At 49.7% G+C, this 21,333-nt stretch overlaps 4 protein-coding genes and 1 long non-coding RNA gene across 12 annotated transcripts; 1 reads left to right on the forward strand and 4 right to left on the reverse strand.

Moving 5' to 3' along the window:
• Positions 1 to 174: 174 nt before the first annotated feature.
• Positions 175 to 6,924, reverse strand: rabep1 (rabaptin, RAB GTPase binding effector protein 1). Of its 2 annotated transcripts, XM_061299755.1 has the most exons (18): positions 6,764 to 6,924; positions 5,861 to 5,989; positions 5,549 to 5,752; positions 5,298 to 5,458; positions 5,102 to 5,221; positions 4,847 to 4,982; positions 4,584 to 4,762; positions 4,363 to 4,473; positions 3,846 to 4,298; positions 3,642 to 3,746; positions 3,447 to 3,563; positions 3,185 to 3,283; positions 2,979 to 3,119; positions 2,471 to 2,660; positions 2,236 to 2,291; positions 2,025 to 2,123; positions 1,843 to 1,959; positions 175 to 1,783 (listed from the first exon to the last, which is right to left on the reverse strand). In XM_061299755.1, the coding sequence occupies exons 1-18, from the start codon at positions 6,807 to 6,809 to the stop codon at positions 1,682 to 1,684; spliced, it is 2,565 nt and encodes an 854-aa protein (XP_061155739.1). In that variant the 5' UTR covers positions 6,810 to 6,924; the 3' UTR covers positions 175 to 1,681. The 2 variants fall into 2 exon arrangements, with proteins under 2 accessions (XP_061155739.1, XP_061155740.1); XM_061299756.1 differs by lacking the exon at positions 175 to 1,783 and having other exon boundaries at positions 2,231 to 2,291.
• A 712-nt stretch (positions 6,925 to 7,636) lies between these two features.
• On the reverse strand, positions 7,637 to 13,266 carry vps37d (VPS37D subunit of ESCRT-I). 2 transcript variants are annotated; one of them, XM_061298881.1, is made up of 4 exons: positions 12,957 to 13,266; positions 11,451 to 11,616; positions 10,171 to 10,253; positions 7,637 to 9,650 (listed from the first exon to the last, which is right to left on the reverse strand). In XM_061298881.1, exons 1-4 carry the CDS (start codon positions 13,065 to 13,067, stop codon positions 9,102 to 9,104), a joined length of 909 nt encoding a protein of 302 aa, XP_061154865.1. In that variant the 5' UTR covers positions 13,068 to 13,266; the 3' UTR covers positions 7,637 to 9,101. The 2 variants fall into 2 exon arrangements, with proteins under 2 accessions (XP_061154865.1, XP_061154864.1); XM_061298880.1 differs by having other exon boundaries at positions 11,451 to 11,622; positions 12,957 to 13,261.
• On the forward strand, positions 8,480 to 12,510 carry LOC133167859 (uncharacterized). Its single transcript, XR_009718118.1, has 2 exons — positions 8,480 to 8,618; positions 11,474 to 12,510. It is a non-coding gene; the product is annotated as an uncharacterized LOC133167859 (long non-coding RNA).
• Positions 13,267 to 13,790: 524 nt separating the features above from the next.
• Positions 13,791 to 18,508, reverse strand: LOC133167856 (ATP-sensitive inward rectifier potassium channel 1-like). 5 transcript variants are annotated; one of them, XM_061298875.1, is made up of 5 exons: positions 18,373 to 18,508; positions 15,157 to 17,409; positions 14,626 to 14,659; positions 14,431 to 14,501; positions 13,791 to 14,344 (listed from the first exon to the last, which is right to left on the reverse strand). In XM_061298875.1, the coding sequence occupies exon 2, from the start codon at positions 17,396 to 17,398 to the stop codon at positions 16,256 to 16,258; it is 1,143 nt and encodes a 380-aa protein (XP_061154859.1). In that variant the 5' UTR covers positions 17,399 to 17,409; positions 18,373 to 18,508; the 3' UTR covers positions 13,791 to 14,344; positions 14,431 to 14,501; positions 14,626 to 14,659; positions 15,157 to 16,255. The 5 variants fall into 5 exon arrangements, with proteins under 5 accessions (XP_061154859.1, XP_061154861.1, XP_061154860.1 ...); XM_061298877.1 differs by having other exon boundaries at positions 14,613 to 14,659; XM_061298876.1 differs by having other exon boundaries at positions 14,760 to 17,409.
• A 75-nt stretch (positions 18,509 to 18,583) lies between these two features.
• On the reverse strand, positions 18,584 to 21,333 carry foxred1 (FAD-dependent oxidoreductase domain containing 1). 2 transcript variants are annotated; one of them, XM_061298872.1, is made up of 11 exons: positions 21,098 to 21,333; positions 20,673 to 20,893; positions 20,414 to 20,524; positions 20,225 to 20,343; positions 20,054 to 20,148; positions 19,868 to 19,969; positions 19,717 to 19,793; positions 19,487 to 19,647; positions 19,287 to 19,416; positions 19,100 to 19,204; positions 18,584 to 19,014 (listed from the first exon to the last, which is right to left on the reverse strand). In XM_061298872.1, exons 1-11 carry the CDS (start codon positions 21,252 to 21,254, stop codon positions 18,760 to 18,762), a joined length of 1,533 nt encoding a protein of 510 aa, XP_061154856.1. In that variant the 5' UTR covers positions 21,255 to 21,333; the 3' UTR covers positions 18,584 to 18,759. The 2 variants fall into 2 exon arrangements, with proteins under 2 accessions (XP_061154856.1, XP_061154857.1); XM_061298873.1 differs by lacking the exon at positions 21,098 to 21,333 and having other exon boundaries at positions 20,410 to 20,524; positions 20,673 to 20,691.

Below are 21,333 nucleotides of genomic sequence, written 5' to 3' on the forward strand. Positions count from 1 at the left end.
CCGCCCTCTGTTGGCCGACTGGTGTTTTGCATTACTACACAGCCATCTGTTTGACCCGTTGAAGCGACACGTAAGCACGTCCGCCATATTGGATGTGGCAGTTTTGTTCTCATTGTGCACCTGCCTCACAAGGGACACGCATCCACACCCTTAGCGCTAAAGCAATAATTCACATTTTTGCACGATTAGTTGATATTTTATTGACATAATGGGTTTAATGTATAAATTAATGACCAGCGACTGTATGGAAAAACTACTGATAAATGACAGGAAGCTTCAGTGTAGTACACTAATTTGTGGCCATATACGAATCATAACAATCACATTTACGCAGACTCGTAATGGTAATTGACTAAATGCAAAACTCTGCCCACACTGTCTTTCGTAAATGCCTCCAAAGTGGAACATTCCTAAAACCTGAACAATTCTGGAGTTCAATCCAAAACTAAACAATAAAACAACAAAAATAAAACAATAACAGGGCAGAATAATTTACAACACATATATGACAAAACTTTTTTTAAAGGCAGTGTCATCTTTTGTCACGATGATGGAGCAAGCTACCCGGGCACGCATCATGTTGGCGTTTCCCTCCCTCCTAAGTCATAATGGTGACAAGCCAAGATCCCACCACCCCTGTTGAAGGGATCCGGTGTCACCATCTACAGCTATCTATGTGTCATTACAGTAATATACAAACTAAACTTCAATTTTGGATGGTGTTCCACTTTGGAGGGCCTTTGTACTGGACTTACCTGTGCACATCAGATTGGGAGGGGGGGGGTAATATGAAGAATAAAACTGTTCAATGTTTTGTACACATGGGGGTAAGGTGGGGGTGGGCTGAATCGAGACGCAGTGGCGTTGCCTTTTTGGATTGTATTCTTGTGCAACAATTGCATTAATTCCTTCACGTGGTGCGCCTTGGAGGGCATGGGCTCTCAGACTTTCCGGCTTTTTGGCCAACTAAACAACTTTCACGTGTGCCACTAAACATCGAGGAAAAAATGCGATGTCATTCCAATCATTAAATCCTCGGAAAAAAACAGGCTGTCATGTCAGATGTTGTGATGTCACAATCGCATCAGAGCTTTTAATAAGCCCAAAGCTGTAATTGGTGACTTGAAGCGATGCAAAATAATTTGTTACGCTTATGTGTGTAGCCCTGAGGTCTGGACCCCAGTTTGAGAACCCCTGGTGTTTAAAATAAAAAAAATTAAAACAATCACTAAAGGGGCGGGACTAGCAACATATAGGATGAGCAATTGTGGAGCAGTCCGGTGAAAAAATAAAAAAGCATCCAAGTTGTTAGCCGGTAAAGGGAAAAAAGTGCTTCGATACCACGACAAACCTTTTTTTTTTCCAACGTTGTTTAAAGCTAATCAGACGTAATCAACGCAGTCCTATCTACAGTTGGAAGGAGACGTCCACAGGCAAGGTGGCACTCAACCACCCTCGTCCGTCCGTGAGCACGCTCGCAATCTTTTTAGTAGTCTTCTTTCTTCTTTGCTGTTCCGCCATCGAATGTACACAAAAAAAGCCGCCGCTCCTTCCTACCTGCCTTGGCTTCTTCCGCGATGGTGACGAGGAGAAGAAGCAGGATCGATCACGTCGGAGGGATGGAGGAAGGGCGGAAGGAAGGAAGCAAGGAAGGAAGGAAGGAAGGAAGGAAGGAGGCACTTCATGTATCTGGAAGCTGGCTGATGTCAGTCAAGTTGGTGTCGTTGAGAATGAGAGTGATTCGCTCCAAAGAGTCCGCCTGTCGTATTCGCTCTAGCTGCACCTGGCGACACAATGTGTTGAGACGCGGCGTGGGAACGCGTGCGCGGCCTCGTTGGTTACCTGAAGCGTCTGCGAAAGCTTGACAAAGTCCTTCTGGACCTGCTCGCTGACATCCAGCTCCGTTTGCAAGCGCTGCGCTTTGTCTTTTTCTTCAAACAGCTGACTCTCCAGCGCACTCTGCAGAGGAACATTGAGTCGCATGACGTGACATGCCGCGCTGCTCCGCATTTTGGGGAAATAACCTTGGCGGCGTTGAGATCTTGGAGCTGACGCTCCAGGCCGCTCCTCAAGGTCCTGATGCTTTCCAGTGTGTCGGTCGTTTGCGACAAAGCGCTCCGCAACTGCACGCACAAACGCACGTCAATTTGGAGAGCCGAATGCAAAAAAATAAAATAAAAATAGGTTGCTGCGGCTTTTCAAGCGATCAAAGCGAGATTGGATGACAAACCTAACCTGCTCCTTCTCCGCCTTTATCCGTTCCAGGTCCGTCTTCAAATTGGAGAAGGAAGCTGTGTGAGAAGAGACAGCGGGCAGACGATGACGGGAATATAAAAAGCCCTCCCGAAAATAAATGGGAGAAAAAAAAAAAAAAAAAAAACACTCCTGACTCATCCTGGTCTCAAGTTCACCACGCTGGTGTGATTCATCTGACACTCAAGACCATGATGAGGACAGTGAGCTAGCTCACCTAGCTCCTCCTTGCAGCCCTCAATCTCCATCTGCAGCGTGTCCTCCAGGTTTTCCTTCAGGCACTGCTCGGCTTGGATCTGCTCCTTGAGGAAGAGGATCTCGGCCTTCAGCTTCTCCTCCGTGTGCTCGGCGAACGTCCGCAGCGCCACCGTGTCCTGGCGTAGCTGCAGCACGGCGGCCTGCAGCTCCTACAGCAGTTAAAGGTTGTTGTTGTTTTCTCCCACATTGCAGGCGTGTGTTTTTGTGGAGGAGGCGGCTCGGTTGCTCTTTTCATCTCGTTGGAGGTTAAACAAGCTCCACGGCAACATCCCGCCTCCACATAAGCTGCCTTGCAGCATTATGCAAAAATAGACGAATACCATATTTTTGCACAAAGGTCATCAACGTGCTGGGTGTGTTGAGGTAGCGGTTATCTGAAGGTTTAAAATGACCACAAGCTCTATGCTAATTCCCATTAGCATTTATCACCTCATAAGCTCGCTAGCACATTGATGCTGTTCACCTACTTGCACGGTGTGGGGCATGGCGAAGCCGTCTTGCTGCAGGAGCTCCGAGTGCAGACGGTGTTTTCCCTGCAGGGTCTCGTTGTCCCGCTGGAGTCGGCTCAGCTCGTCGGCCACTTGCTCGCGTGAGTGCACCAGCGCGGCCTTCCACCCGCGCGGAAACATTAGGACGGCCTCGTCCTCTCGCCGCCCCGCCCGACGATGCTCACCATCTGTCCTTGCGTGTTCCTCTTAGCGTCGCCGAAGGCCTCCTGAAGCGTGGCCAGCAGCGTTTCCGACTCCTGCACTCGTTGGACGAGGGCGGACACCTGAGACAAACAATAACAACCAAAAATATGAAATACCATTCTTGTTGGTGAGGGTTTCCAGAAAAATCCAAAACAAAGCTGAGGAACCGGTTGTTGCTCTGCAATCAAGATGTTTCAGCAAGTTCTGTTCTCAACAAAACAAAGTGTAAAAATCTGAACGGACCTTAGCTACGATTTCCTCATTGCCGAGCTTAACGGACTCTTCCAGACTCAGTTTTTCGGCCACGCTCCTCTCAAGATGATCGTTGGCCTGCCGCAGCATGGCCTGCAGTTTCTTCACCTGCGGAGCGAGCCGGAAGACTTGGCCGTCAGCACCGAGCGCAGCAGACTGAGCGAAACGTACGCAAAACCTGACAACCTGGTCTCGCGTGTCGGCTTCCTGGCCCTGGATGACCTGCAACTGCTTCTCGTAGTTGGAGCACATGTCGCAGCGGCGGCCCAGTTTCTTGCCCGCGTTCTTCACCTGAGGCGGCAAACAAATGCCACCGAGGACATGATGCAAGCGCCAGGAATCATTCGAAGATAAGTTGCCCGTATCGTGGCCTCGATGAGCGGAGCGTACCTCCTGTTGCAGCAGGTTCCATTCGCTGTCGCTGACCAGTCGGTAGCCGGCGGGCGGTAAGTAGGCAGTGTCAGGGGCTTGCGAAATACTGGACAGCAAGGACGCCGTTTCCTCCTGCTCGGGCGTCATGGCTTTGATGGCCTTCTCCTGATCTTTGGTGAGCAGGAAGTGGCCGGGCGTCAGCTTGATAGAGCTGACGGACCAGGTGTCGCCCAAGCCGGCGTCCACCGCGCCGCATTCGGCCCCCACCAGGGGCCCGAAATCCGACTCGTCCAAGTGGCCGGCCGATTTGGCCTTGTGGTTCAGGCACTGCGTGGCCGACAAGGTGGAACCCAGGCTGTCGGTGGATTGCGCCCGTCTCAGGTTGTCCTTGTAGGGGTCTAAAGGGCCACCCGCCACCAAGTCGGCGTCCAGGGAGTGCATGGAGCCGTGTGCGCTGCAGTTGGTCGGCGGCTGGGGAGGACAGAGCCAAATATGAAGGCAAAAGATACCGACGTTGAACGGAGGGCCGGTCTACCTCCTCCACGCTCAGCCCCAGGAAGATATCCTCCAAGGGCTCCGTGTTGTCCGCGTCGTCTTCCTCGGGCGCGTCCTTCACCTGGCTCAGCCTCTCCTTCTCGTCGTCGTCCTGGTCACCGCGAGAAAGGCCGACGCAATTGGGAAGATTTGGAAAATGGAGCGACGTTAACAGAACCGAGATGGCGAACAAGCCGGGATCCGAATTTTCCAAGTATCGACCTGGTCTTTCTTCTTGATCTCCTCCACCTGCCGCAGCTGCTCAGAGGAGAGGACGCTCTCGATCCTCTGCATGTCCCTCATCAGGAGGCGCTGGGACTCGAGGAACTGGTCGTTGGCGCGCTGCCACGTGTGCTTGAGCTGGTTGTGCTGCTGCCGCTCCAGCTCCAGCTTGTGACATACTGCGTGCGAGCCACACACACACACAAAGAATTCAAACAAGAAGCATGCAAATGAATGTCGATGTCACTCGCACGGGCGAGTACCTTCGTGAAGCTCCCGGCGCAGTTTCTCGGCGTCCTCCTGCAGGACGGACTTCTGCGTGTTGAGCACGGCCACGTACATCTCCAGGTCGGTGCGACACGACTTCTCCGCCTCCAGAACGTGATTGAGCTCCTTCACCTAGCAAAGAACTTTTGCTTTGTTGTCGTTTTGCTTTACAAGTTCAACAAAATATTCCAGGGATACGATTGTACAATCCAGCTGTAGGATTGTAAAAAAATAAAATAAATAAAGTTCACCTTGGACGCCTCCAGCTCCTTGACCCGGTCTTCGGCTGTGGTCAGCTTGGCTTTGAGCGTGCCGATCTCCTGCTCCATGGGCATCACCACCGAGCGGAGCTTGTCCGCATCCTCCTGAGCCTTTCGTTCAGTTTGCGCCGAGGACATTTCATTTAATTCATTTCTTATTGTTACGTGGCATGAGTGGCGGTTGCACCTTTTTCATGTCATCCTCCAGGTTTTGCTCCTCCTGTCCCTCGGTGAGGCGCCGCCTGAGGTCTCCCAGCTCCCTCTCCATGGCCTCACGGTACTGGCCCCACTGAGCTCGCTCCTGCTCCAGACGCCGGTGGAACTGGACCTCGTACTCGCGAACCGTTTCTGAGGCGGTACGTGACAAGGATCACAACGCGACTCCCGGCACGCCGGAATGGGTTTTGAGTGCGTGACAGGGGGAGACGCTCAACATGCCTTTCATGATGGCCTGCAGCGAGGCCACCTCCTCCTGCCACTGGCCGCGGACCTGGTCGATGGCTTCCTGCTTGGTGTTCTCCGACACGGTGGCCACCGCCTTAATGGTCTCATTCTCGGAGCGGGCCTGGGTCAGCTGGGCCCGCAGGGAGCTCAGTTCCGCCTGGGCCGACTCCAGCGCCGTCGTCTGCCTTTTCAGGTCCTCTGGATCATATGAAAAATATGCAACTAGCTGATTCATCTTTTTCAATTTTCCATAGAATTCAATTTTTTCTTAAGGTAGATTGTGTTTTGACGCCAGAGCCCTCTTACCCTCTTTGGCCAAATAGAGATCTTTGAATTTGGCTCTCTTCTGGTTAAACTCGGCCTCCAGCTGCTGCTTGACTTTGCCGAATTCGGCCCGCTCCCGCTCCAGAGCCTGCATGCGCTGCTGGAGCTCGTCTGAAACCACAAGATGGACGCTTTTAAAGCTCGGAGAGAAAAATGTGGATGTATGATGTAAACATTTTGACAAGCCTTTTTGTCTTTGTTTTGGAATGTTATTGGAAATGTGGGATTACAACAACAAAATCAACAATTTAATGATTTTAATTGTTTGAACAAGAAATGTGGAGCTGTGAATTAAATTTGGAACATGCCTCTTCATTTCAATGGGATTTTATTCGTGGAAAATGTGGAATTCTGCACTAAAGCGGTTGAGAACGTTATGATGGGGAAACGGCGGCTAATTGACAGTATGGCAATTTGGGGAGCGTGCATATTGACGTATTAATAATAATAACGCAATGTGTGCGCGTGCACAATAACGTGTGTTATCACCAATAACAATAATGATGAGTCGCTTCAACCTCGCTTTACGCTCCATTATGACACTTGGCAAGTTAGCACAACACACTACGACTAGCTAAACCAGCTAGCTCAAATCAACATGTACTAACGCGTTACGGAATGCTATCATATGTCATTTATTAGCAATTGACATCAGTACACATCCAAGACATGGGGTAATAATGACTGACACATTGTCTGTGCATGTGTGCGAGTGTGTGACACGTAGCCCGGGAGGGGGGCGTTGGAGGTGAGGTGGGGGGGAGGGATGCTAACAAGCTAATGTTGTGAAAAGATGCCGAGGCCGCTAAGCAAGCGCGAGGCTAAAGGCAGCTTTCCGCGCACAGATGCGCCACTACACGTCACAAAACACACAAGACATGTTACCGTCATGCTGGGACGACGGAGGGGCTCCCGCGGCCTGTTCGGCCATGGCTCGGTAGGGGAGGGGGGACCTGACGATGAGGAAGGGGATGCGAGCTAGGAGTGTCCCACCAGCCAGGCTAACAACGTGACAGCCGCCATCAAGCTAGCCAACGCAGGACGTGACACGTCCGTTTAAGTCTTCATAGTAAATATTTGACCGCTATGTTTATTTAGCACGTTTGTGTGCAATTAAATGGCGGTAAAAATGAAATAAATACATTCAACATTATGAAACAGCTATCTAAACTAGTTTGTATTCACTCAAACAGCTCTTTTTTTCCCAAAAGGGGGTTATTTGAGCAAACATTTTCGGGAGTTCCGGCTTTTCCTTTCAAAATAAGTGTTCAGAGAACTCTGTAAAGCGGATTCATTAATTACCCATTATACAGGACTAATCGAAAAAAGCATTTTTTTAACAGAATGTAGTCTTTAATCATGAGTTTTCGATCGAATCTTTCAATAAAGTTTGGTGTGTTTTAATTCATCATTTAAATTTAATGAATCATTTTATTTGGTGTGTTTTTATGCAACCATCTTTTAAATTCTTCAGAATTTAAATATTATTGACACCCAGGCCATACTGGGAGCAACCTTTCTCTCAAGTGGTCATAATTAAATGCGCTATAGGCCTCTATAGGAGAGCACCCGAGAGTCTCATCTCATTTGTAAAATAAAAAGAATTTGACGGGAATAATCGTCGATAGGATATTACGTCATTATTTTCAATGAATAAGCGCAAAACCTGTCAAATATGTCAAACTCTGTTGTCTTTTATCTACACAGTGTATAGGAAAGTTTCAGGGGCCAAAACAACACAGTGATTTGACGCCGTGGTCCGAGTAACAAATGTGCTTTATTGACAAGTCCGGATGGAAATGATGTCACATGTAAACACGTTTTGCGTAAGGTCACTTGAATGTCAGCGGACGGGAGCCAAAGGAAGTTAGCGCAATGAGTTCGGATTTTTTTTTTCTTCCCCTTTGCACATAACGTACATGAAGGCAATGGCAAATGCTACAGACAGACAAGTGGAGGTGATGAATTATTTTTTCATCTGCTGAGACAAAATGGAGCCTTTTCCCTTTCCATAGTGGACACAAAAGTGCGCGTTCAGCCACCAGTGCTCAGCAACAACTTATCAGTAAGACGAGCAGTCTGTTTTTTCTCTGTCAAGCGCAACGGGACTCCGCTGCGCGAGTATCTAGGTCGATTTTTTTGTGCATTATTAATTTTGGAGGCCATTTCAAAAGGCTTCAAAACAATAACACGCACGTCTTTCGCAGTTGGGGGGAGGAGGAGGGGGGGGGCAATTTGAGAGCTGATGGGTGTGACTGGGCACTGGTTGCCGAAAGGCACTTTCTCTCAACTCGGAGTTTGTCGGACCGGCATAAACCTTCTCTGATCAGCCGGCGAACGGACAAGATTACAGTCTCCAGAAAGCGAGAGCAGCGTCTAATATCGCAAAGAAAACACGTGGCGGCTCTATGAAGGCAGCCATGCAAAATTGGATTTATGACAATAAATACAAATTTAAAAAAAACTAATCAAACACCGGAGATGGATTCCACAAGTGACGCCTGCGATTTTCTGGGCTGTTGGACACCAGCGGCCTTGCGGAGAACTGGAGCCTCGCCCCGGATTGGTCGCCAGTCCATTCAAGGCATTCACATTTACCAAACCATTTTGAGTCTTTGATAAAACTGAGATTCAAACCTGGATCCCTTGACTGTGGGGCAGCCGTAAGAACCACCAGGACACCGTGCCGCCACAATAATCCAACTGTCTGCTCAACACCCCTGATTGGTCGCCATCAGAGGTGGGTAGTGATTCTTACATTTCTGACTTGTGCTTGAGTATGTTTGTTACAACTTTGATTCTATTCCATTGAGCGCACTCGCAGTCATCACTCACCGACTACTTGAGGATTTTCAAGTCACTATTTGAAGGCCAGCTTTTGACTGACTGGAGTCATGTGATTGTAAAGTAGCAGCACTCTTACGGGAGTCCCATTCGTGGCTCCTTTACCCACCTCTGGTCCCTAAAATGTTTTTTTGAAATCCGGGAGGAAGTCAAACGAACCCAAAAGAGAGATTCCGATCCGATCCAGATGGCTCCACCTCAGTGAGGCTGCTGCGTAAAGCGCGAGGCCGCCGTGCTCTGAGAGAATGTCGTCTTCTCAAATCAAATATTCCAACGAATAAAAGCGCGCGGCCGTCTCAGGACGGATGGCCGGCTTTTGTAGGTTCCGCCTTCAACCTCGCAGAGAAGCTTTGGCCCCCGCCTCCTTCCCCATAATGGCTTAACGGAGGGAAGGCTGTGGCTGTTGGGGGTCGGGCCTGTAGAGCTGCTGCAATCGCACCGGCCGCCCGTTGGCCGGCCAGCCCCCGGGCAGCTGTCCGATCACCCTGAGGCCCACCGGGTGGAGGGGGGCGCCGGAGCCCAGGATGGGCCCCGGCGGCTGGGGATCGGGCGGGGGAGTCCTGGCCTGCTGCGCCGAGGCCTGCTGCGGCGGGGCCTGCTGCGACGGGGCCGAGAGCACGGGCGAAACGGGAGAAACGGGGTAATGCGGCAGCAGGATGGCTGGCGTCAGGCCGTAGCGTACTTGAAAGACCCGCAAAGGTCCCTGCGCCAGGTAGCCGTTGGGCCGCGGCAGCTCCGCGGCATCCGCCTTGGCCTCCTTAGCCGCTTTAGAAAGCGCGTCCTCGACGCCGCCGGGTCGCTTCTTGCTCAAGTCCTGCATCTTCTCCGCCTGCACTCGGCGGGTGTGGTAAGTCCTCCTGGAGCGCTGGAAGGAGTCCAAGAAGTCCTCCAGGCTCAGGTTGCCCTCCATGAACTTGTCCAGTAGCTCCTGTCAGGACAAAAATCAAACATCCAAAGTGTGAGGACAAAAGAGCAAACCCCCCCATCCAGTCAAAATGGAACAATCCTTTTTTCTCCCACGAGGGGAAGTCCCATCCATCAGAAATAGCACCCGGAGGAGAAAGAGAATTTAATAAGCGCGGAGGATGTTTACGTGTGAACTTTGGCCCACATTGTCTGCTGGAATAATTGGCCAATGCGCAACTCATCGGCGCGGCAACTGTTGCTTTTGGCAACATATAAAAGCAGAGTGCTTCCCGCCCAAACGGGTTCCGTATCCGTCCGTTTGTATTTGCAAATGCAGCTTTAAAATCTCACGCCGCAGAGACTGCACCAGATGATGGGAGATGATCACATCCGCCGCGTCAGCTCCGGATAGAAAAATTGGCAGAAAACGGAGAAAAGGAGCAGAGAGAACAATGCCTTGGTTGTTGCTTGGCCATTATTGATCGGCGCTTGGCGGGGTGGGGGAGGAAGCATATGGTGTCTGCACATCCGTTTGGTTTTACCTCCGAGTTCTCCTCGGCGCGCGTCACCTCTTCTTGCAGAAGGTTCTGGGCGCTCTGCAGGCTGTGCTTCTGGACTCGGGCTCCTGCAAGGGTCAAGTGAAAATGAGATTCAAGTGAAACTTGCCTCACAATAAAACGAGATCCCACGTTTGAATGAGAAGATTCACAGCCGAGGCGGGATTTGCGTTATTAGACTGCATTACAGTGACCTTTCGTTGCACTCCAACTCCCCCTCCCCCTTCCCGACCCCCCGGTCGACAATGAACCCAATGTGACCCGCGGGACGTCACGGCACTCCTTTGAGCGACGGGAGACGCCTCGCTGTCGGCGCGGTCATGCACGTTCATGCCAAACAAGCCGGGAGCGGTCGCGTACCGATGAGTCTCCATCAGCTCGTCCTCTGCTGTACACTTTTAGACGGGGAATTATTTACGGCGCCCGTCAAGCTGTTCAAAACAAACGGGGGATGGGCGCTATGTAATGTGCTATGGGCGGGGCCGCTAGCCCGCGCGGTGTCACATCGCCGTTCTTTCCTGCCGCTGTCACCGGCTTCCTGTTGCTGCACCAGACTCTGGGATTAAAATAGGAGAGGGAGAGGAAGGGGCCGTGTACCCCATTGGAGATAGCACACCATTCGAGACATCTTGAATTGTTAGCGATCAAAGTCCCAAACAATGGACACAAGTCAAAGGAATTCTTGCTTTTCAAGGGAGGATGACCAAAAAAATAAAAGAGGACATGTCTGTTCTTAGTCGACGGAGTGTGTGATGACGGTACAAATCACGGCCTCCGGAGACGTGCCGACGAGCCTTTTGCTGTGTTAGCTTTGTGCTAAGCTAATTGCGTCGCATCGAGCCGATTAAAGGAGATTAGACGGAGAAGCGCAAACAACGTGCTGTCTTATTGTCAGCGCAAGATTTGGAGGACGTCATCCGGTGCCGGGCTGTCACAAGCCGAAGCGGGTCCCCGTGGATTCCTCGACAAGCGTGTGTGTGTGGGGTTGGGGGGCTTCCAACTGACATTTCATATGCTCCATTTGGTTCCCATGAGCAAACTCCGGAGGCACGCCGAGGCTTTTAGTCGAGCGATTGACAAACTCGGACTCAGGCTGATGAGAGACTTCCAGTTCTGCCGAAGGCGCAGTCGGGTTCTCACAGTCGGCTCCGTGTGAACACGTTTCATTCATCTCAGCCAGACGCATGCAGCGGCGCACACAGAACACAAACAAGTGACAAACACATCGCAACTCCCAGCGTCACTATTTCTCTGGACTCACTCACCGAGCTGACTCTGTTTTTCCCAGCACGTGGTCGCCAGGTTGGACAGCTGCCGGTATTTCTCGGCCAACTGGATTCTGCCATTATTGAGGCGGGGCCGGCGGGCCAGACTTTCGTCGGCCAGGCTGCGGTTGGACGCCATCATCATCTCCCTGTCCACTTGGAGCTCCTGAAACTGGAAGGTGTGACCTTGATAACGTACGTTTACGGGTTGGATTGAGCGCGGCGAATAAATGCAATTCTAGCCAGCAAAAGCGAGGACTTCATTTATGCAAAGCCGGATGTTCTCCCCTGAGGCTTGTAGCCAATCTATTGGCACGTCGCATAATTAACGCTTTGGGCAATTACGTAACGGCGCAGTCGGTTTTCAATACAGTAACAAAAAAAGGGAAGCGGCAATGATTCAGTATCGTGAATCATAACAAGCGAATCACTTTGCATAATGCTTCGGTGTCGGGGTAAATGAAACAAGCGGAAATCGTCGGATGAGTTGCAAACTGAACCAAACAATGTCGCTGGAATCTTCCTCGCCACCCGGTGTCAAATCTCGAGTCCTTTTCGTAAGAAAGCCCAAGACTTAACAAACAAGCGACGCTTTTGCTAAGTAAACGCAGCATGTTGGTGTCAATTGGAAACACATCCCCAAAGGTGGGGCATCTAATAAAGATGCTAGAAGAACCATCATCCCCTTTAGCAGGTTTTTACAGGGACACTGGGAGCTGCAAAGGAAATTGAGTGCATGATGGAGACTATGTTCAAGAGGAGCCCCGGACACCCGTCAGGTCACCAGAAAGCAGCATGTGCCGCAAAGCTGCACGTTCCCTCTGGTCCAGACAAGGAGAATCTAAAAAGTTCCAACACCGCGTGTTACATCGGCGTGGCTGCGATGCATCCAGACGAGACACAACACCGATTAACAACAGTTTTGGTCGGAATGGGATGAGGTTCCATGGGCACTTCGGGGTCATGTCCGAAGGGGGCACATGCAGCTCCGAAGATTTCTGTCGAAACTGAACGTATTGATGGTTTGAAACAAAGCCGAATTGTATAATAGAGTACAAAACGCATGTTTAAAAAGGTCTGGTGAAATTATTGAACAATATGAGGAGACATTTTAAAGGGGGGGTTTGCATTAAGCCACAAGGACGTGGGAAGCGTTGTCCAGCAGCGTGTGTGTGTGTGTGTGTGTGGGGGGGGGGGGGGGGGGGGGTTAGTCTAGGTGAAGGTAATTTTTAATGGTCAATTGATAAATACATTAATTTGACTCATCTTGGAAAATACTTAATTTGGTTCAAATGTAATTTTTGGGGGGGGGGGGGGAATCGACCGCTCGCCACGCAGACAATCGACGAAGCATGTAAAGCCGATTTGCTGCAATTAAAGATCCAATAGGATACATTCTGTCATTTAATAAACGATAACCCCAAAACAAAACAACATGTAGATAACATTACAGGAGACACTTTGAGGGGGTGGGGGAGCTGGTTGCGAGCGATATGTTGTACCCACCTTCTCATTGAGTCCAATGATTTGCTCCATTTTGTCGTCGCTTTGTAAAAGCTCCCTCAGCTCGCCAGTGCTGAGAGCCCTGTAGCCGTCGGGGCAAGCGGTAGGATCCATTTCGGGGAGTTTTTAGTCCTTCACAATGGACAGACGACAGCTTGAGGAAGGCAGAAAGTCCTTTACGCGGCCGGCTCACATCTCCGCTGCTGCTGAAGGCTCACGTTGGAATGTGAACGCGACGCCGCAAACAACATGCCAGCTACGCCAAGCTAGCACCTGTGCGCCGTGCCGATCCACTTCCGGTTAGCTCCCGACAAAACAAAACCAAGATTAGAATATTTGACCTCTAAAATAAAAGCTCAACTTAGTTTGTACAAAAGTGGCGAAAGTGATGGCGTGCGTGCCTTGTCTTATCAATTTGAGGATAAAACAGAAAATGTACATTGGCAAAACTCCAGCAACGTTGACGCTGGTTTCAAAAGAACTAGAAGACAAAGTGAAAGCGTTTTGCTAAAATCCACAATTTAACTCACTTTTCTATAAAACAGCTCTAAAAACAATGTGTGTGTCCCTTTGTTTTACTTTGTATTAAAAACACTTCACTATGTTTAGTCTTGACCCAAATTTCTCTTGCTTGAGTTGCATTTTTCTCTCAAAATGTCATTTCTGGCTTCAGGACGGCGACATTTGATAATACCACAAAACCACCACCCTCATCCATTAAAGCTCTCGAGCTCAAGTGAAGAAGTGAGAGATATTATGATTTTGTGGTTAGCATTTTCTTTTTTAGCTGTACCGCTCTCGCCATGTGAAAAAAAAAAAGCACCTCGAGGCGAGCAGTTCACATTTTTGAAGACAACTTCCAGCCCGGATGAGGGGAACGGAGTTGCATTCTTTATTATTGATCAACATCTGATGTTTAACCGTAACCAACTTGTATCCAACATTTAAAAAAATAAGAGATAACCTTCAGGCTTGCAACAAACGTTGGCAGACGTTAGCATCTTTGTGACGCTAACACTGTTGCATTAGCTCACGCTTGAACAAAAAAAAAAAAAAAGCCTCATTTTAGTTAGGCCTCATTTTAAAAAAATGCACTTTGGTCTCCATCTAGCATCAGTCCCTGCCGCAAACGGAGACTCAATTGACATCGTCATAGACCTGGTTACTGTCTTCGACATCATCATAGTCATCTGCGGCATCTTCCGCCAGCTTCGCTACATCCTCGTACGATGGAACCAAAGAATACGGTTCTTGGTGTTGCTCCTCCACTTCCACGTAGTCCATCTGATCATAGGGGATCTGGTCATAGTCCTGAAAGTTGTTCGGGTCCAAAGTCTGCCTTTGCTTAAGAAGGTCGGCCATGTCAAGCTCGTGCTCCACTTCGGGAACCTCTGTAATGTTTTCATAGCTCTGGGCCTCATCAGAACATAAGAACTCTGCAAGATCATCGTGATTTCTACTGAAACGTTCATTTCACCTGCCAACAGGAACTGGTGGCGAGGAGGCACTGGCGGAGTAGTCTGCTTCCGTTCTTGATATTTGCTCACTCTGAGAGAACGACAAAAAAAAGACAATTTTGTGGAGTTTCTTTCTGAGCCATTTCAAAGAATGTGACCTTATGGGGTTAAAACTCAAAACCTAAAAATAGCTCATGATTACGTATTTGGATTACTTGTCTTTGGAGTCTTTGTGGTATCGGTACTTCACTGTGAAAATAAAAAACAACAACAATTAAGAGCACGGTATGTAAAATAATAACCAATCAAAGGATGGATTGCAAATGATGTTACTGATTTTATTCCTTACAAAAACATTGTTGATATTGAGAGTTAATCAGAACGTCGAGTTGAGAAATAAAACTCCACGGCTGCTTCTTGTTTAAGGGAGAAAAAGCGAGCAGAAAAGTGCCCTGTCACGACATCTGAAAATGGGCATGAAAGTTTAGCTTGGAAGGCGAGAGCGTGCTTGGATGTTGCACCAGAATTCCTGGGAGGAAAACAAAAACTCCAGCTGAGGTCTGGGTCTTTTTTTTTCACACTAACCGGCTCATGTTTTTGGTGGGGTTCGCCGCACTACGGATTACACACAATCCTACTCAGATTAGTTTGATCCTACAATGATGATTAGAATTCCAATACACTCATTACGTCTAACACTGACAACATCTCAATCTCATCGATGATGACACCAAAAAAAAACCAACCGTTACTGCACAGGTAGATGAAGAACCAAATGATGCATATGAGCAAGCAGGAAGCGATCATCACAGGGATCAACACCTTCAAAAAGTTATTCAGATCCATTGGCAATTGTAAAAAAACACATCCGAGTTGCTGCTACTGCTGCTGCTTTGGAGTGTACCATCGCCAACTTCCTCTTTCTGACAAATGCGGCACAGCAGACAAGTAACCAAATGCGCTGTCTCCTGGGACTCGTGACTAAGCCAAGTTCCTGCCCTGGAAAGCGGCACCAAAGGCAATGTTTTTGTGCATTGGTCGATAAATATGCACACAAGTCCACATACGCCAATACATGATTCCCTTTATCTGCATCCTTTTGAGTTTGCAGCTTCCTTTGACGATGACATGGCAGATCAGGGGTGGCCAACCAGTCAGAGACTAAGAGCCACATTTTTTACTGTGTCATCGCAAAGAGCCACATCATACACATGAGCACACCCCCACACACACAAACACAGTAGCTAATTTTAACGGCAATAACGTGAACGTGCGAAAAGGCCCGAGAGCGTTAGGATTTTTTTTTCCCTCCCGCACACGGCGTAGTTTTTCATTAAAACTGACTCAGACGTTAATCTTCTCAAGAGGTTCCCGCTGTGCCATTCACTGTTAATGCCTCTTTTCATTGCCGTGGACTTTCAACGTCCTTCAGAGTTGAGCTCAAGCCGGACGAGCGCCAGTTATGCCAAAGCTCCAACGGAGGCCTTTCGCTCACATAAAATGTCTGACGTTGTTTTTGCCAAAATTTGCCAATCGAGGACTCTCAATTCGCAAAATGACAGCTGGGGACATTTGATTAGTTTTACAAATTTTATTTACATATTAGATTTCTCTACAAATATCCATGGATGTAAATTTGTAATGTCTCGCGACTTGGTCAAAGTTCGTTGTGGTTTTATTTTTAACTCATCTAGTCACTTGTTTAACAGACAGGGGTGACAGTTAAGAACCTTCCTTGTGTCATCTGACCCTGGACCCGGTTCCAACCTGAACAAACGGTACCCGTGCTGATTTTCCTGGACCCGTTTGACCTTTTCCATTGTCATTTATGAGAATCATCTCAATTCACATTTTGGTGACGTCCCCGACCTCATGAATGTCGGTGACTTGGAATGCCATGTTGTGGATGCCCATCTTCTGCTGATTCTTCTCATTGTCCAGCTTGTGGACCTGGTGCTTGGCCTCCGGTTTGTCCTCAAAGCACTGGGCGCAGTGCGGCGTTGCCACCCGCACGCTTTTGGAAAAGTTGTAAAAATCCACGCAATACTTGCCCGTCTTGGTCCGCGAGATGATGGGCAGGAAGCTGTGCCCCCACTGGATCTCCGGTGGGATGTAAGAGGTCCGCACCTGGCAGACGGAACTGGTGGATTCTGCCGTACCATCCAAGAAGACCACCAGCTCAAAGTCCTGATGGGGCAGCGTGTCTGCGGAGAGCTCGTAGAAGGGACTGGCCCCGTCGATCACGTGGTAGAGCGTCAGGGGACAAACGAAGAAGAGGTTGTCCTTGCCGGCGTCTGCCGTGAAATGGATGTCTAGCTGGTCCAGGATCAGGGTCTCGCCGTCCATGGTGGTGGTGGTCTTCAAGAGCTTTCCGTAAATCTGGCTCCCAATCAGAAGCGTCTTGCGGAGGTTGGCCACGCGGATCTGAAGGCAGAGTTTGCCGTTCTTCAAGCAGATGACGGCCGTGTCGCTGAAGCTCACCGTCTTGGCCCGTCTCTTGGGGAGAGACATTTTGGCCAGGATGATCCCGCACATGAAGCTGTTGATGAAGACACCCACCATGGACTGCAGGATGATGAGCGCCACCGTGCCGGCGCACTCTCCGGTCGGGGCCCGCCCGCCGTACCCGATGGTGGTCTGCGTCTCCAGGGAATAGAGGAAGGCCGTGGTCAAGCTGTTGACGTTGGCGATGCACTTGGTTCGGTTGATGCGGTGAGACGCCGAGATGTCGCCGTTGCTCCGGGCGATCCAGTACCACAGCAGGCTGAAGATGAACCAGCTTCCCATGAAGGAGGCAACGAACAGAAGCAGCACGAAGCGCCAGCGGATCTCCACGAAGGTGGTCCACATGTCCACAAGGTAAGGCAGGTGGTTTCCTGTCTCCCTGTTGCCAAACTCGATATTGCAGCGCCCCTCTTTGGTCACCAGCCGGCTTTTGCGACCCGGGTGCACCTTCGGTTGGATGTGACCCTGGATCCGCTGGAACATTCTGGAAATACCTTACGAAGTGCGGGGCAAACCATTAGTTTCTCCTGACATTAATGAGAGAAATACAGCGGTACCTTGACTCGCGAGTTGAATTCTTTCCGTGCTCAGGCCGAACAACACGCCATCTGGTGGCGGATTGGTGTCATGGAAATAAAAGTTGTCTGGCGTCGCCATCCCTGGGCATCTACAGCCAATCGTAAACCCGATTTTTTTATGTTGCTTTTATTGCAGTATGTTGCGGTTTGAGTGTTAACTCAGTCCGATTTTCAAGTTTTCTTCATTTAAATACAGTGCTGGTCATGTTGCAAAAAATCAAATCTCTATCTTGACTTTGATGAATAGTTGGGCCCGCTTTGCTACACCATTTTGGTGGTACGTGGAGGGCAGTGTAATATTGTTAAGTGGCATTTAATTTCAGTCGTTTTTCTCAATCATAGTCTTCCCCGTCCAAACGCAACAAGTTTACCTGGCACGCGCGCTCCCTTGATAAGAATAAGAATCAGCGTGCTGCAAGAGGCTGTCAACGCGTTCATTGTTAAGCTAAAGTGCCGCTAAAAGTCACGACGGCTTTTGTCTTTCGTGTCCGTGACCTGTCACGCTTGCTTTTATGAACGCGACGTAACACGTGAAGTTGACGTCGTTCCAGGAAGACGTAGGGTCCCTGAACGCACCGTGCGCGAAAACTGATGGACGGATTGTTGCAACAATATACGTATACATTCAAAATATCATAAACACATTGTATGCATTTTTAAAGGGACGAGGTAAATTACGATAAAATTGTCAAATATAATGATTAAATATAGTTAGTTTGGAAAATACGCTACATCAATAAGATAAAAATACTTTTTCAAATTCAGTGCGTCAAAAAAAAAAATCGAACTAAAATAAGATTTCACTTATGTCAACACTTAGACGTTGACATTTGTTGTTAATTAAATAAGTCAATAAAAATTAAAGCCACAAACGCATACCTGAGTCCGGCGTTGAGCTCCTGCTGCCTCAGCTGGTGCGACTGCCTTTCTTCCAGCAAGCGCGCAACGATTTTAAGCCACATTGAAATGTTCTAATCCAAGCCACATGCCAGCAGTGTGGACGCATTCAATACACCATCCAGGCGGCCTTGCAACGTGTGTTTTGCATCTGAGCCGGCACGATTAGTTCAGGAATGACTCGATTATACAATTCAGAGTAACAATGTGGAGCTGATCAATTTATTTGTTCCCGCCGTCAAGTGGCAGCTTTCCTGGAGGATGTTACTACTAGTTTGTTTGGGAGTTGATAAAATCATGGCTTCTTGCATTTAAAAAAAAAAAAAAAAAAAAAGTCCCCCTGATAGGCGCTGGAGAAAACGACGACCTCTAGACAATGTTCGTCTCCAACATGGGCTCGCCTTCAATGATGCGGCGGAAGCCGAGCCGGCTGAGGTCCAATGTGGTGAAGTTGCCGTCCAGGATGAGCTCGGCCACGGCGCGGCCCACGGCCGGAGAGTGCTGCAGGCCGTGGCCGCTGAAGCCCGTGGCGAAGTACATGTTGTTCACCAGCGGGTGCGCGCCCACGATGCCGTTCTGGTCCAACGTGTTGTAGTCGTAGTAGCCCGCCCATGCGCTCCTCACCTGCCCGCAAAGTGTGGCGAAATGCTTTTTGTCATAACCTCCATCCTCAATGCATGACGGAGGTTGCTCGTCACGCTGCACTCACCTTCAGTTTTTCAAAAGCTGGAACGCGATGCGCCAGTTCAGGCCAAATTTTGTCCTGGAAGAACTGGTGGTCCACATCCAAATTGGTCACATCCGGCTCTTCTCCCTGACACACAACAAAGTGGCACTCGTATTTGCGCTCAATTTGAGACCTTTACCTAATCATGTTTTGAGTCAGATGTCCAAACCTCGTCGGGCGACCTGCCGGCGATATAGTTCCCACCGAGCCCCTCCCTCCTGAAGTAAACGCCCGAGGGATCAATGAGGAAGGGCGTGTCCAATCCGGGACCCTCGGGACAATGGAACACGTAGATGAACCTGAAACACAATCAAAATCGCCACAGCTCCACAAAGGGGCCTTTCACACAAGTGACATGATTTTTGGTACCTTTTTCTCGGTTCCACAGGGAGCGAGATCCCCGCCAGGGTGTCCTTGGGTCCGAGTCCCACTCCCAGCATGCGGGCCACTTTTGCCGAGAAGGCCCCGGCTGTGTTCACCACGATGGTGCACTCCACCGGCTGGTACTCCAAACTGTGAGGCATCTGCACCTGAAAATGGTGCCAAAGTACTACTTTTATCAAAATGTCACTGACTAACAGTTCCTCGACATCGCTCACCAGAACTTTATTGATCCTGTGCAACTTCAAACGTTGGCCGTCCTCAGTCACGGCTTCGTTGGAGAAATATTTGAAACCTGGCAAAGGGACACGGCGTCATCACGCGTCGACGCCAACACGTCGCTAAAGTTTTAGGAACGTATTTTGCCACCGGTGACTTCTCCGCAGCACGGCACGACGCCCATGGAGACGGCCTTCCTCCTCAAAGCGCTGAGCAACATCCACGGGTCGAACCAGCCCTCGTTCTCCAAACCTTAACAGACACATGCCGGTAATCTCTTGGTTTTGAAAATCGAATCATAATATTTATGAAAGTAATCAATAGCAACACCCTCACCATAGGCAGCAAGCGCCACATCTTCGGTATTTATCCAGGGAAATTTCTCTCGGAGTTGAGTCGGCGACAGAAGTGCCACTTGCGCCCCGGCGGCTCTTCCAAAAGACAAAAGGGGTCAAAACGACCTCACGTCTGCTTGACTTGGTGGAAGGTAAACGGCAGGCTGCCCACCTCTGCGTCTTGAAGTTCTCCTCCATGATGTGAGCCCCCTTATGGCTGGCCAGGAACAAGTAGCCTGCCTGGTTGAATTGCACGTCCACGGCGTCCTCGTTCAGCACGCCCAAGTGCTCCTGAGGAACGAGACTCGCTGAGAGCTCGACTCGGCGAGCGCTTCGCTTGGCCGCCGGGGTGCCCACCTACGTTGATGTTCCTCAGGAAGTCGGCGGATGCCATGGACAGGCTGATGTTCTCCAGCAGGGAGAACTGCTGGCGGATGCCCCCGGCTGACAACACCGACGACGCCTGTGAGTACTGCCAACATCGAGGGACCGGTCACATGGACGCGAAGGTCGATTGATACTTTATATGAATCCATTACGTTAGTCTGTATATTACTTTTTTAAAAATTACATTGCATAATGAATGCAACTTTTTCATGGTTCATAAATGCAAGGCTCACCGTCGTGTCTTTCTCCACCACGATGACATTGAGCCCCCCGCGGAGCCCCTCCTTCTTCTTGAGCCAATAGGCCACGGACCAGCCCATCACGCCGCCTCCCACGATCACGATGTCGGTCCTCTCTGGTGGAAGGTTGGGGTTGATCTCCAGCGGGCTCCAGGAGCTCCCCGGCAGAGCGTCAGCCACCTTCTTCCTCGTGGCGGCCAACTGGGCCTCCAGATCTAGAATGAACACATTCTAGTAATACTTCATTGGAAGGTCAAATGACGTGGACCATTTATCTTGACTGAGTTCCTGAATGTTTCGGAGGAGCGTTTATATTCGGCAAAAGCTCCAACGCACTCACATCTTTTGCCTGTTTATCATTATTATGATGGTTATTATTACTTTGCTTTAGTTCGTGGCACCTAACGACCGTAGCCCACCTTTAAAGAAGTCATTCCGCAGCGGCGTCCCGGTGCCCAGGTTTCGGCGTGACACTGCGAGTCCGCACAGCAGCCGGTGGTCCGGTGCGACCCCTGCGAAGGTGAGCGCAGCCCGAAGCGTCCGCACATTTGCACGCACGCTACGCCACGTTGACATCGCGTTGCCTCAGCTAGCTCACACACACTCAAACATATTTCAGGTATGCAGAAATAGGCAGTCAAGCCGCAGGGATGTT

This window comes from Syngnathus typhle, linkage group LG15 (genome assembly GCF_033458585.1).
Source record: "Syngnathus typhle isolate RoL2023-S1 ecotype Sweden linkage group LG15, RoL_Styp_1.0, whole genome shotgun sequence".
NCBI classification, from domain to species: Eukaryota; Metazoa; Chordata; class Actinopteri; order Syngnathiformes; family Syngnathidae; genus Syngnathus; species Syngnathus typhle.